This window comes from Papio anubis, chromosome 12, assembly GCF_008728515.1.
Source record: "Papio anubis isolate 15944 chromosome 12, Panubis1.0, whole genome shotgun sequence".
Classification (NCBI taxonomy): Eukaryota; Metazoa; Chordata; class Mammalia; order Primates; family Cercopithecidae; genus Papio; species Papio anubis.
Window position 1 is genome coordinate 120736587 of NC_044987.1, and position 13329 is coordinate 120749915.

General features: G+C 60.1%; 1 protein-coding gene across 5 annotated transcripts in view; it reads left to right on the forward strand.

Moving 5' to 3' along the window:
• Positions 1 to 13329, forward strand: part of OSBPL5 (oxysterol binding protein like 5) — a 79492-nt gene that overhangs the window by 14371 nt on the left and 51792 nt on the right. Inside the window, exon 2 of one of the 5 annotated variants that reach the window (XM_021925420.2) lies at positions 6113 to 6247. The exons of 2 other annotated variants lie outside the window; for them this stretch is intronic. Coding sequence is in view for 2 of the 3 variants with exons in the window: in XM_021925418.2 (XP_021781110.2) it covers positions 5993 to 6247 (255 nt within the window). In the remaining variant the exon portion in view is untranslated. Of the gene's footprint in view, positions 1 to 490; positions 6248 to 13329 lie in introns of those variants that run through there. 2 more of the 5 variants (XM_021925418.2, XM_021925419.2) reach the window with 2 other exon arrangements.

Here is a 13329-nt window from a genome sequence, read left to right on the forward strand (position 1 = left end):
TCACCCAGGCTGAGGTAGTATGGCAATCTCGCTCACTGCAAGCTCCGCCTCCCAGGTTCACGCCTTATTCTGCCTCAGCCTCCCGAGTAGCTGGGACTACAGGCTCACCCTGCCTCTGGCTGCTTTTTGTATTTTTAGTAGAGACGGGTTTCACTCATGAAAGAAGGATGGTTCTTTGATTCTGGACTCGAGGATCCACCGGGCCAGCCTCCCAAAGTGCTGGGACAGGTTTGATTACCGGGCCTTCACCTTTTTTCTTTTTGAGACGAGTCTCGGCCTGTCGCCCAGGTTGAGGCAGTGGCCATCTCAGCTCACTGCAAGCTCCACCTCCAGCCCACTTCATTCTCCTGCCTCTGCCAGCCTCCCCGAGAAGGACTACGCTTGCCACCACGCCTCGGCCTCAATTTTTTGTATTTTTAGTAGAGACGGGGTTTCATCGTGTTAGCCAGGATGATCTCGATCTCCTGACCTCGTGATTCGCCCGCCTCGGCCTCCCAAAGTGCTGGGATTACAGGCGTGAGCCACTGCGCCCGGCCCACCTTGGCTTTTCATGGGGGAAAGGGCAGGAGGACGGTTTGGTCGCGTCCCCAGCACATGGGGAGTGGGGAAGACAGCTGGGCTGACAGGAAGTGGCCAGGTCAGGCTGGGCCAGGTCAGGCTGGTGCCGGGTCTGTCTGGTTGCCTGCTGTGTGTGTGTGGGGAGGGGGTGCGCTTTTCTGTGGTTTCTTCCATGCCAGTGGCAGAGGGGCGGAGGAAGAGGCGTTCGCACCTTTGGCCAGGCTCTTCCCTGCTCCCAGCTCTGTACCGAGGGCATGGGTGCTCTGGGGCTGCCATAACAAATGACCACAAACTGGGTGGCTTAGAACAACACAGATTCATTCATTCACAGTGGTGGGGCCCAGAAGTCTGAAATCCCAGTGCTGGCCGGCCTGCACTCCCTCCAAAGGCGCTGGGGGAGGATTCTTCCTGCCTCTTCCAGCTCCCGGGGACTCCAGGTGTTCCTTGGCTTGTGGCTGCATTGCTCCGATCTCCGCCTCTTTCTTCACAGCACATTCTCCTCTGTCTGCGTCTCCTCCCCTGTCTTGTCACACGTGGACCCCAGTCGTTGGACGAGGACCCCAGGCAGTGACCCTCTTTCCAAGGTCAGGGTCACAGGTACTGAGGTTAGGACTTGGACGCATCTTTCATGAAGACACAGTGCAGCCCTCCACCGCCGGGAGAGGGTGGCCACAGTGGGCAGCCTGCCGTGACTCCTGGGAAGATGGACTAGGATCGGAACCTGTAGAGAGACCAGGGGTGGCATTCTGGGGCGTGGGGCTGACATCGCAGAGGCAGGCGTGCGTGATCACAGCCGTGTTTAGTTCTAGGGAGCAGGGGGTTGCCGTATTTCACAGATGAGAATAATGAGGCCTTTCAAGAAACCAGGAGCTGCCTGGGGCACCCAGGCTGTCAGCAGTGAGCTGGGAATGAAAGTTGGGGGTGGCCACCAGGGAGCCCCACCCCAGGGAAGGGAAGAGTTCTGCTCCCGCTGGAGGCATGTTTGTCCAGCTCTCACAACACCACAGGCCGCTGGCCTCTGTGTCTGTGAGGTGGGACACCTTGATCCCCTGGCCTCCTGACCCCTGGCTTGCCCCTGAGATAGTTCCTACATGCTACGGACATGGCGGCCCAGCTTGGACAGGAGGGGATGCCCACCTGGGGGCTGCTGGGCTCCTCCCTAAGGAGGAGGAGGAGCTGCTGGGTTCCTCCCCAAGGCTGCAGCCTGGTCCCAGGACCCCGGAAGACAACCTGGGACAGGACTGTGGTTGCATCAGACATGTTTACCTGGGAACCAGAAAACGTTTTTTAAACAAAGCTGTCTTTAAAAAGTGAGGGGGAGAAAAGTACTGTCTGCTTCCCCCGGGGACTTGGGATCCTGGCTCCCGAGGGCGACTTGTCTTTTTGTACTGGCTCAGCCTGGAGCCTCCCGCCTGGGCCTCTGGGCCACAGTGCCCTCTTGGGAGGCAGCAGCTATGCCAACAGGGGAAACAGCCGCTGGTTGGCTTCTGCATCCTGATTTGCTATGTGTGTGTGCACGTGTGTGTCTGTGTGTGCGCATGCATATCTGTGTGCTTATGCATGTGTGTGCAGGCATGCATCTGTGCACATGTGTATGTGTGTGTGCCGTGCCTGTGGTTGTGTGTGTCCATGCATCTGTGTGTGTGCCTGGGATGGGGCGGTGAGCGGTCAGGATAAAAGAGGAATGCAAGGCCACCATCGCACTCCTGTGTGTCAGCACCTGGCACACAGGGAACACTCACCAGCAGCCACAGTTGGCCCTTGTGCCCCGGGCTATGTGGTGCCTGCCAGGGCAGTGACCACCTGTTGACTGGTCAGTGAGGGTGGGGTCATTTGATGATCAAAGAGGAAGAAGGGACAGGGAGTAGGGGCCTCGGGGAGCACCATTGTGTGCTGGAAACCACACGTCCTGATAGGACCTGCCTCCCAGGATGACTGTGAGGACCAAATCAGATCAAAGGAGCCCGGACAAGGCTGCAGCAGGCACCTGCTGCTTGCCTGATGCACCAACTGTCCCCACAGCCTGCGTAGGCGGCACCCCTGCCACAGGCACACGTGGGCAGGGGAAGCTCATGGAGCGGCAAGCACTAGGTGATGTTGATGGGGACAGGGAGGATGCTGGCAAGAGGGTCAGCCACGGTCACAGCGCCCACTGCCTCCCTCATCAGAGCCCGGCACACCGCAAGATCTTGCCGCTTTCCCGGCCACCAGATAGGGTAGGGGGGCTGGGAGGTCTCCCAAAGGGCGACTGCCCCGCCACCAGCCCACGCCTGTGGGAACAGAAGACTGCTCTGGGGGGCCTGACTTGGGGCCTCTGCTGCATTCTGGACTTGGGGGCTTCCAGCATGGTGGTGTGGATGCTCAGGGGGCCTGTTTCAAGTCTGATACTCCCTGGACAGTGGGAGAGCCATTCTGATAAGGCCGGAAGCCTCTGGAAAGGGCGGTTGCTAAGACACAGGGCTGGGGGGCCCAGGAGGTGGCTTTGGCAGCTGATATATAAAGGTGGCTCTGCGGTGGGCCCAGCGGGGAGGTCAGGGCTGGGGCAGGTTCTGAGCCTGTGGGGGTCCAGGCTCTCTGGAGGCTGTAGCCCACGGAGGAGACCTGGCCGGTCCCTGCCAACCCACAGCAGAGGCTACTCAGCTCCTTCTCTGCTAATTCTCCAGCTCATCCTGAGTCTTAATCCCTTTATCTTAATAACCTCTTTTATCTTGTGCCAGTTACTTGATTTTTCACCTGTTTGAAGCCTCTTATCTAGCTGGTTGTCACCTTTGCCTTCTTAAAAACCCTTAGCCTCCCTCGGGGGATGGGATTCTGCTATTACACCCAGTGTCCTCTCCTGCTTTGAGGCTCTTCCAAAATTCTCCTCTTAAAACCCCATCCGGGTAGTGGATTTCCCTTCACGTTGTGCCTTCAAGAGAAATCTATGGCTTCTCCTATTTGGCTTCGTATGATAGAAAACGTCAAAGACGTACAAAAGTGCAGAGGGCAGTGCCCCCGCCCCGCCGTCATGGAAGTGGGTCCCCGACAGCGCGCCGTCTCCTCCACCCGGACAGCCACTGGAAAGAGACTCCGTGCGCACCTCCGGTCCTCTCTCTTCTGTGACCTCTGTTCTTCCATCTTGTTACCCACCTTCAGGGCAGCCAGCAGGAAGGTGTAGGGGGCAAAGCACATGTCATGGGAGGGGCACTTCCTCTCCACCCTCCCTGGCCCCTCAGCCCTTGCCTCCCCAGGTCAGGGGTGGGGGCCCACATGTCAGCATCGGATAGCAGAAGGAATGGGGAAGGTTCTGGAAGGTCCCACCCCGATGCCCCTCATGACCTTGGGGAGTATGTGGTGGAGTCCAGCCCAGCCTCCCAAAAGACACCTAAGGAAGTCAGCAGGTGCGGTTTCCGACCTGCTCCCCAGGGAGTCCCCACTGTACTGTATACACATCATAGTCAGACTCACCCAGAAGGCATTCATTGGCACCTACTCCATGCTCAGGCACTAGGGGTGCAGGGAGAGCTGTCTGCTCCGTGGAATGGGAGCCTCTGCAGTGAGTGTGCCAAGTGCTGGGTGCCGGGGGCGTGGGGAGGATGAAGAACAGGAGAGTGACCAGGCAGGAGCCCAGCTAGTGGCCCCAGAGGTCCTGGGAAGCAAGGGCAGCTCGGTGAGGCCGGGGCCATGGTGGGCGTTGAGTCACAAGAACAGGCTCCTGGTGGTGGAGACCCAGACAAGATGGAAGGGCCTGGGTCGTGCACATCAACTCCCACTCACTGAGGCTGGTCCCGTTCCTCCCCGCACCTTGCACGCCCCTGTGCCCCGTCTAGGGCCGCACCCGGCCCCAACGCACCTGCGTGTCCCTGGACACGCTCACTCCCATAAAAGCCACTGCCAGCCATCCGCCTCTCTTCAGGCAGATATTGATTACAGAGCGTTTTAGTCCCAAGGGTAAATTTCTGCAAGTCCATCCCCGGCTTAAAGGACACATGAGCACTTGGCGCCTTGATTCGAGTTCACAAACGGTCCTCTGGAGAGGTCAGTGCAGCTCTGCCTGCGTCGCTGCCGTCCCAGCTGGGCCTGCATGGGGCTGTGTGCCCATAGCAGGCCTGACTGGGCTGACCCACAGGCTGGGACACGAGGGAGAGGCTGGAAGCAGACCTTGTCACCGTGGGCTGGCCTCGGCTGCGGCTGTCCCGGCCCAGGCAGCTTGAGGTCAAGCCAGGTTGGCCTGCAGAGGCAGGAGCCGTGCCCAGGCCTGTGGCCAGCCCTGTGGGACACAGAGTGTCAGACACATCCAGTACTGGAGCCGGCCCCTGCTCCCCCTCCTCCCAGGGCCTCTGCCAGCATCCTCCTGGGTGGGCCCGGCCCAGCCCTAGCCCCTGACTCTGGAGCAAGAGTCCTAAGTCCAGCGCTCAGGCCTCATAGAGGCCTTGCAGCCTCCCACCCACGCGGCCCGCTTGAGACAGGGTGAGTCACACGGCTGTGGTTCTGCCTTGGGGAAAACTGAAGCCCAGGACAGAGCTGGGGCCTCAGCCCGCCCAGAGGTAACAAGGTACAGGCTGTGCATTTAGCCCAGGAGAGTTGTGACAGCTGCCAAGACCCCTGTGCCCTCAGCTGAGCCACCTCGAAAATCCCAGCCCCTTGTCAAGACCAGAGGTGGGTGTGCTGGGAAGGGGCATGAGAGGCGAATCATAAATAGAAATGCCAGCTCCAGCCACAGCGAAGGGGCTCCTGGCTGCCAGGGACCCCACAGTCTTTGCTGCCCTGTGCTGCCCTATGTCAGACCGTTTCAGAACAGGCTGTACAAAGGCCAACTCAGTCATCTCCCAAACCCCAGAGGGGCCTCAGGATTGTCCCCCTCCCCAGAGAGAAGCCTGCAGCCTGGAGCTGGCCTCTCCCCAGGCACTCAGGCGCAGCTGTGTGCCCAGTGGCTTAGCAGCTCTGCAGAAGGCAAGCAATGGAGTGCCCGAAACCGGGTGCGATGGAAACCGGGTGCCAGAAATACACCAGGTCCCTTGTCCCAGCCATGCTGTGACAGGGTCCAACAACCGTGCCCACGGGCGGGGGGCTTCTGACCACCATGTCCCACCCAGCCTCTCCTCAGGCCAGAATCTCCACCTGCATTCTCTCTGTCCCCAACTCTCAGAGTTCCCACCAAATCCGGTAGAGGAATCCACAAAAGAGACCCCTTTCCTACCTTCCCGTGAGTTCCCCTCCTCGTCTGCCCTCTTCTCCCCCACCCCGGGAGTGAGCTCTGGCTCCTCAAAGAGTCCCACATGCCCTGGGAGTTTCCTGCAGGAAAGAACAGTCTTCCCCAGAGGTGGCTGTGCCGGGGGCGCGGCTCCTAAGGGCAGTGTGTCAGTGTCGCTGGTCTGCCCGCCCTGGTCTGAGAGCTCCGGCGGGGCCGCTGGACCCTGGCTTATTTTTCTGTGTACCCCTAGCATCTGGTGAGATGGAAGGGCCTGGAATAGAAATAATGCGCGGCCTCCGTGGGCTCCTGGGGCCAAGGCCACTGGGTCTGGCGTGGTCCCGGCAGGGCGGAGGGGCCCCAGGTGAATCCTCCCTTCCGCAGGTGGAACAGCAGCTGAGGGTGGTGTTCAGAGCAGGTTTGCCGACTGTGACCCCGGGAGCATTTACCAGCGTCCCTGTAACTCTCAGCCCACCCAGAGTCATCTGGGAGTGTCGTGGAGTCGTGACCTTCCTCCAGGTAACCAAGTTAAGTGAATGCAGGATGGGCTACCAGGTGCCCGTTGCCAACCACTGAGGTCGACAGGCTGGGGTTCTGGTCCGGTCTTGGTCGGCCAGGCCCCGCTTCCCACCAGGGCCTCCCTTCTCATCTGTAGACTGCACAGGGGCTCTAAATGCCACGTTGGTCCTGCCGGTCTGGGGTCTGAGGGTGCGAGTCTGTGAGTGTCCCCCAGGAAGCAGCCCCCAGCGCAGACCCCCGTTCCTGTGGTGTGTGGGTCTCAGCCGGCGCGGGGACTGCAGCCACGTCCGATGTTCCCAGCCCTCAGGAGGCCAAACTCCCACCCCAAGAACATCATGGCCAGGACAGCAGGCAAGAGAGTGCCAACTTACTGGGCAGGGTTGGCTTCCAGAAGGTTCAGTGGAGGCTGTGGGGCAGTGGGAGACACTGCTGGCCCAGGAAGAGGGAATGTGACCAAGGGAATGGGGCTGGTGAAGCGGCCTGGCTTGTGGGACTGGTTGCAAGGGCTGCCAGTGTGACAGAATTGTGGGCCCTGCTGCGGTGGGCACTGAGCTGGCACAGCCGGTGGTGGAGGGAGGAGGAGGGCCTGAGGCTTCATCTGGAGGCTGGAGCCCTGGGGGAGGTTCATCAAGGGGCAGATGGGGTTGAAAAGGTGGCTCTGCCACAGGCGATGAGAGGCAGTGGGGCAAGTTGATTAGGCTTTGCCTAATCCAGGTGGGCACGGGGCCGGCACAGCTGCACGCGGAGAATGTGAGGGCCAGGCAGAGCAGGGAGGGATGGGCTTCTGTGGCTGAGGGGCGCACAATGCCCCTTCCGTGGGGAGTTGCAAAGAGCCAGGCTGCCCCCCAGAGGCCTCCACTGGGCTAGATGCTGCTGAAGCTGCCTGTAATGGGGTGAACAGTGTCCCCCAAAAGTGTGTCCAGGTCCTAACCCCAGGTACTTGTGGACGTGGCCTTGCTTGGAATCCGGGTCTCCGCAGATGTAACTGAAGATCTTGATATGAGACCCTCCTGGAGGATCCGGGTGCCAGGGGGGTGATTCTCACAGGGCCTGGGGAATGGGCTACAGCCTGGCCCCAGGCCCGACCTCCCGCCAGGGTGGCTGCCTGAGCGTGGGGACGCCCTTGGGGCACTGGGGGTTGGCTCTAGCAGACTCCGGACTTGCAAGATTTGTAAGGGGGATGTGTTTTTCCCATTATAAAATGATCTCCAAGAGGCAACATAACATGGGGTATCCCCAAAGTCAGAGGACCCACACGTGTGTGGCTGCTTGGCCAGATGCAGGTGGTTTAATTTGGGGCCGGCATCTGCTGTCTCAATGTCGGTGGAACGGGGTCAGGCCGGGCCCAGCCCGCACTCCCCTGCAGAGGTCAGCTGGTCCCGGCCACGGAGCCTGGCAGGTTCGCTGCTGGCTGTGATCACGATCAATGCATTGACGGGAATGTGAAGAGCTGTGGAAATTCCACTTTGTTTTTTAAAGAAACAGCATCGGTCACCCAAAGTCCGCCGCCGCCAGCGTTTCTGCACACTCCAGCTCCCCATCACGGGGGCTTTACCATGTCGAGGGCACCTCACCCTGTTCCTCGGCACCGTGGCACCCAACTTCCCTGGGGCTGTCATTGTCAGTGGTTTCATTGTATCCCCCAGGGTGTGAGCTGCAGACGAGGGGGCACTTTCTGTCCCCACCTGCCTGTCACTTCTACCCGCGATGGGTTTTTTGTGTATTTCTGTCCTGATGCAGCCTGCTTGAACCACCTCCCAAACAATAAACCCGTGTTTGGTCCCAGGGCTGTGGGACGCCCTGAGGATGGCGGAGCCATCGAGGCTTGCCGGGCTCAGTGGGTGTTGGAGCAGCTGCCCCCCGCCAGGCCTGACTCAGTGTGGCTTGAGGCCATCGACCCTCCGTCTTGCTGCCCAAACCCAGTGCCCACCCCAGAGCTCCCATGGTACAGGATGATCCCAAGAACTGCTGATTCCAGCCAGACACGGTGGCTCATGCCTGTAATCCCAGCACTTTGGGAAGCCGAGGCGGGCGGATCATGAGGTCAGGAGATCGAGACCATCCTGGCTAACATGGTGAAACCCCGTCTCTACTAAAAGTACAAAAAATAAATAAATAAATAAATAGCCAGGCAAGGTGGCGGGCACCTGTAGTCCCAGCTACTCAGGAGGCTGCGGCAGGAGAATGGCATAAACCCAGGAGGCGGAGCTTGCAATGAGCCGAGATCGCGCCACTGCACTCCAGCCTGGGCAACAGTGCATGACTCCGTCTCAAAAAACAAAACAAAAAAAGAGTTGCCGATTTCACAGCATCTGCTGTGCACCGCAGCCCAGGTGCCTTCCTCGGGCCCTGCCCAGCTCTGACCACAGCCAGGAGCTAGGAGGACCCCCCGGGCTGCGGTAAAGCAAACCAAGGGCTCAGGGCTCCAGAATCATCTGGTCACCCTCCAGTCATAGTGAACTCCAAAGCCCGTGTTCTTTTCCCAAAGAGCCCTAGGAAACCGGGAAAGAACTGGGCCGGGCCCTGGCAAGCACCAGTTTGCATTCCGTGTCTGGACCTGCCTGTCCTGGATACTGCGTGGGCGTGGAAGCAGACAAGAGTGTGGCCTTTGGTATCTGGCTTCTTTTACTTGGCTCATCTCTGGGGCTCATCTGTATCGTCGCATGTTGTCACATGTTGTCGCATGTGTGAGTGCTGTGCTTCCTTCCTCTTGAAGGTCGAATGTTCTTATGTCCGTTGCGCAGATGTGACCCATGTTTATCCGTTCACCCGTGTGGACGTCTGGCCGTGTCCACTTTCTGATGGGCCTGAGCCATGCTGCTGGGAGCGTGCGTGCGCGTACCACCTGGGGGCGTGCACTGGTTTCTCTTGGGCGTGTGCTCGTTTCTCTTGGGTGTGTGTGTGTGTCTGCTTGTTTCTCTTGGGTGTGTTGCGTCCGTGCGTTTTCACCCACAGTGCAGCCCCCTGTGGGCCCCTGGAGTCAGTCACTGGTCCATGCACTGGGCTGTACCTGCCTCCTCTGCCCTGCTCTGCAGGCACCAGTACCGTCCACACCTAGATGCGGGGTCCCTAGGGTCTCTGCTCACACACTCCCACCCCGCGTGCTGTCTGCTGTTCTGGGTGACCGATTTTATCCTTTTCCTCTGGCCTCACTGTTTCTGTGTGTGCAGGGGATGGGCAGTCACTGCCCTTCTACCCGCAAGGCTGCATGGGGATCAGGGATCCCCAGGTGAAGGGAGACCTGCTGGTCTTCCAGCCTCCACCCCTGCACACGACTTCCTGCCAGGCCCCGTGGACACGGAGACAGAGGGACAGGTCTCCACCTGAGTGGGTCTATGTGGAGAGGCAGAGACATGAAACCAGCAGCCCTGTTGATAAACGCACCACCCAGGCTCTCCGCCCGCGAGACAGTAACTCTCAGGCCTGTAGGATGGAGTCATTCATTTCATTTCTCTGGGTCTCAGTTTCCTCATCTGTAAAATTGGAGGGGAGCTAAACATCCGGGTGAAATCTGACCTCCTGGGACACGGAGCGGTGAGTGGGGAGGAATCCTGGGCCCTGTGGCAGCAGGGCGTGGAGGGGTCATGGTGGAGAGGCAGGGGCTTCCCAGTTGTACAGACCAGCAGCCCAGAAAGTGTTCTCTTGGATCATCCGAGCATTGCACTCCCCCAGCTGCGGGCAGCCCTGTGGACTTTGGGGTCACGCCAGGGCCCAGCACCTCCAGCACCAACCTGCTGTGTGGCCCTGGGCGAGTCAGCTTCTTCTCTTAGCCTCAGAAACTGCAGCTGTCGGCAACGCGCGGTGGCTCACGCCTGTAATCCCAGCACTTTGGGAGGCCAAGATGGGTGGATCACTTGAGGTCGGGAGTTCGAGACCAGCCTGGCCAACATGGTGAAACCCCATCTCTACTGAAAAAAATACAAAAAAATTTAGCCGGTCATGGTGGCAAGTGCCTGTAGTCCCAGCGACACGGGAGGCTGAGACAGGATAATCGCTTGAACCCAGGAGGCAGAGGTTGCAGTGATCCAAGATCGTGCCATTGCACTCCAGTCTAGGCAACAGAGTGAGACTCCATCTCAAAACAAAAAAAAAAAGAAAGAAAGAAAAGAAACTGCAGCTGTAACATGGAGAGAAAGTGGGGAAATGGCGCCTTTGCTCTCTTGGGGTTTTTCTCCTTCCAGGGCGTAGAAACCTCCCAGTCCCTGCACTGGGTGGGAGGTGGGTGTTCCTACTGCCACCCCATTTAGCATCCTGTGCCCAGGGGAGGATGCACATGCAAAGGTTGCGTGGACACCTTGGCAAAGCACTGGGACGCATGGGAATCGCAACTTGGCAACGCATTGAGCAAGGCGCAAGCTTCCCTTTCATAGAAGGGTTCCCCTTGGAGGTCAGCAAAATCCAGCCCCTCCCTGTCCTCTCTGTGCAACTCGGGCCATAATGGACCCCATTAATCCCTTTTCCTGAACACCTTGGCCAGCCCTCCACCACAGCGGAAGACAGATTGGGGGTCCTTCTGTTGGAGACCCCCCCATTTCCTCTGTGAGACAGATTGGGGGCCCTTCTGGAAGCTCTGTTCTGAGGGGAACCAAGGAGGCCTCGGGGCTGGACCTGCCTGCTGGGGCAGGAGGGGTTTCTAGAGTCTGTGTCCTCCCCACTGTGCAGAGTCACAGGGAGGAAGGTGGACCCGAGGGTCTGTTCCCAGGTGAGCAGGAGGTGCTTCGTCAAGGGACACACACATGTCCAGGAGCGGTCACGACCTGCTGGCATCCCCTGTGCCCTCCCTGCGTCACGCATGATGACAATACTGTCTGCTGGGCAGGGGGAGGATTGGGTGGCTAACAGAATCGAAGCGATCGAAACAGCCTGGAATGAGGCTTTACGGGTTGACTTTGTTGTTTCTGTTGTTAGGTGATTTTTATTCCTGTTTTGGGGGTCTCTCCGTACAAGACATTGGGCTGACCTCCCCCACCCAAGTTGGTGCCCCCATGGTCCTACCTGCCAGGCTTTGTGTTTTATCTGCAGTGTGTGACCCCTGACCCTTGACAGATGGCATCGGGGAAGGAGTGGCTCTGAGGTGGCCACCTGGCCCTGGGGCCCCCTGGGCTGTCACACCCATGGGCTGACCAGAGCACCAACTGCAGCCCTGCATTGGCGGGTGGGAGTGGGGTAGCCACCTCACCTTGATACACCCAGGGGCAGCCTCAGCTCCTGGACATGAGGGGCCGCCCCAGGTACCTGCATACCCCAAGGAGAGCTAGGGTGGGACGTGTGGGCAGCAGGTGACCTTATGACCTCTCTAGTCTTGGGAAAAAGGCTCCTACAGCCAGTCCTGGGTAATGTGAGCCGGGGGACAGAGGGGAGCCGGGATGACGATGCCTGTCCGGGATGACGATGGTACTGGCGGGGTACCATGTACCTGGTGGGCAGAGGGCACTGCCCGGGGTCCTGGCTTCCCTCGGTGCCCCTCTCTGCTGGGGGAGGCCCTGCGTGCTCACAGAGTGTTGAAAGTGGGCTACCAGGTCAGGGCCTTGTGTTCCCCCTCAGACTGGGACCCCTGAGTGTCCTCATGGGCCTCTCAGGAAGACATGCTGTGCTGGCTTCTCCTGGGCTGCCTTGGCCCTGGGAAGGGTGTCCTGGCTCGGCTGTGAGCCCCACCCTGCCTGTCCAGCACCTGAGGGATACAGGGGAGAGCTTGGCTGTGTGTGTCACACCTGGGTGGCACCACGCTGGCCCTTCACAGAGAGCACTGCTGTGGGCTGCCCCTTCCTGAGGCACCCAGAGCTGAACCCAGCAGCCTGGCCAGGGAGATTCCACTGCAATTATCCCCTCCCTCCTTCTGAGGACTCAATCTCTGTTAATACAGCCCGAGATGGTGGCTGCAATTTGGGAGACCTTGGCCAGGTTCTCCTCTGCAGAGGGAGCTCCTTGGCAGACCGCTGCAGACCCCACTCTCATGCTGCACTGACAAGCGGTGGGCCTGGGGCTTGCGATGAATGTTCGTGCGAGTCTGGCTCCTCAGAGCAGGGGGGCCGCCTCTGCAGTCCTGCCAGGAGCTGCAGGGAAGAGCTCCTGTTGGTGTCCTTGGCCACAAGGACAGAAGGACCAACCACAGGCCAGGCCGTGAGCGCCCCACCCCCGCCACCACCTTCCGCCTCTGCAAGTGAACGCACCCTAGGAGCTTGTGTTCCTTCAGGCGCGTGGCTGGGCCACGGGGCCTCCAGCAGGGAAGGCTGGCTGCCTGAAGGAAGAGAGGCCGGGGGGAAGCAGTGCTTGGATCCAGGGTCCAGGAGCCCAGAGAGGGGAGCCGAGGGACAGAGAGAGAGGAGGGGAGGCTGGATATGCCCTCAGGAGGCCTCTGGAAGTGGCTCCTCACCACGGAGCAAGGCAGCAAGGCCTCCCTGGGGCGGGGGCTTGTCCGGAGGCTGGGGAAGGGCTGCTACCTCCATCCTGCCGCCAAACACCTGCGGGCAGGGCTGGGTGCCTGGGCTGGTGATTAAAGCCCCCTGCTCACTGGCTTTCCCCAGCCCACTGGAGGCCACTCCTCCCTGCCTGTCCCAGAATGGGCTCAACTGCATCACGGGGGTCTGTCTCCACCTCTGCCCCAGCCCGGTGGCTCCTCCTTCCCCCATCACCCCGGCTGGTTGCACGTGGCCCCACAGAATGCTGGCAATAGCACAGCCGGCACCTTCAGAGCTGATGCCCCTGGCAGACCAGCAGGCTTGGCCATGGCCCCGAACCCTGGGGCTGCCCCTCCTGCACGGCCTCCTGGTCTCTGCTCACTCAGCTGGCCGGTGGCCACGTGCTCCTCCAGGGCTGGAGGCTTCCTCCTGTCTGGCTCTCAGGCCCACTGCCTCATGGTCACCCCAGGGTCCCCTGAACAGGAACAGCCGCGGAAGGTCCCCATGGAGGTGCTGTGTGGGTGGGCAGTGGGGGAGACTGAGGCTGGAGGGTTTTGGGGGAGAGTGTGGGCCTGCCTGCACCCCAGGCTCCCCACTCGGTGTCAGCGATGACCTGTCACCCAGTCCCTGCCCTTGGAGCTCAGGTGCCCCTGGAGGGAGGAGAGAGACCTCAGTCTTAGCCCA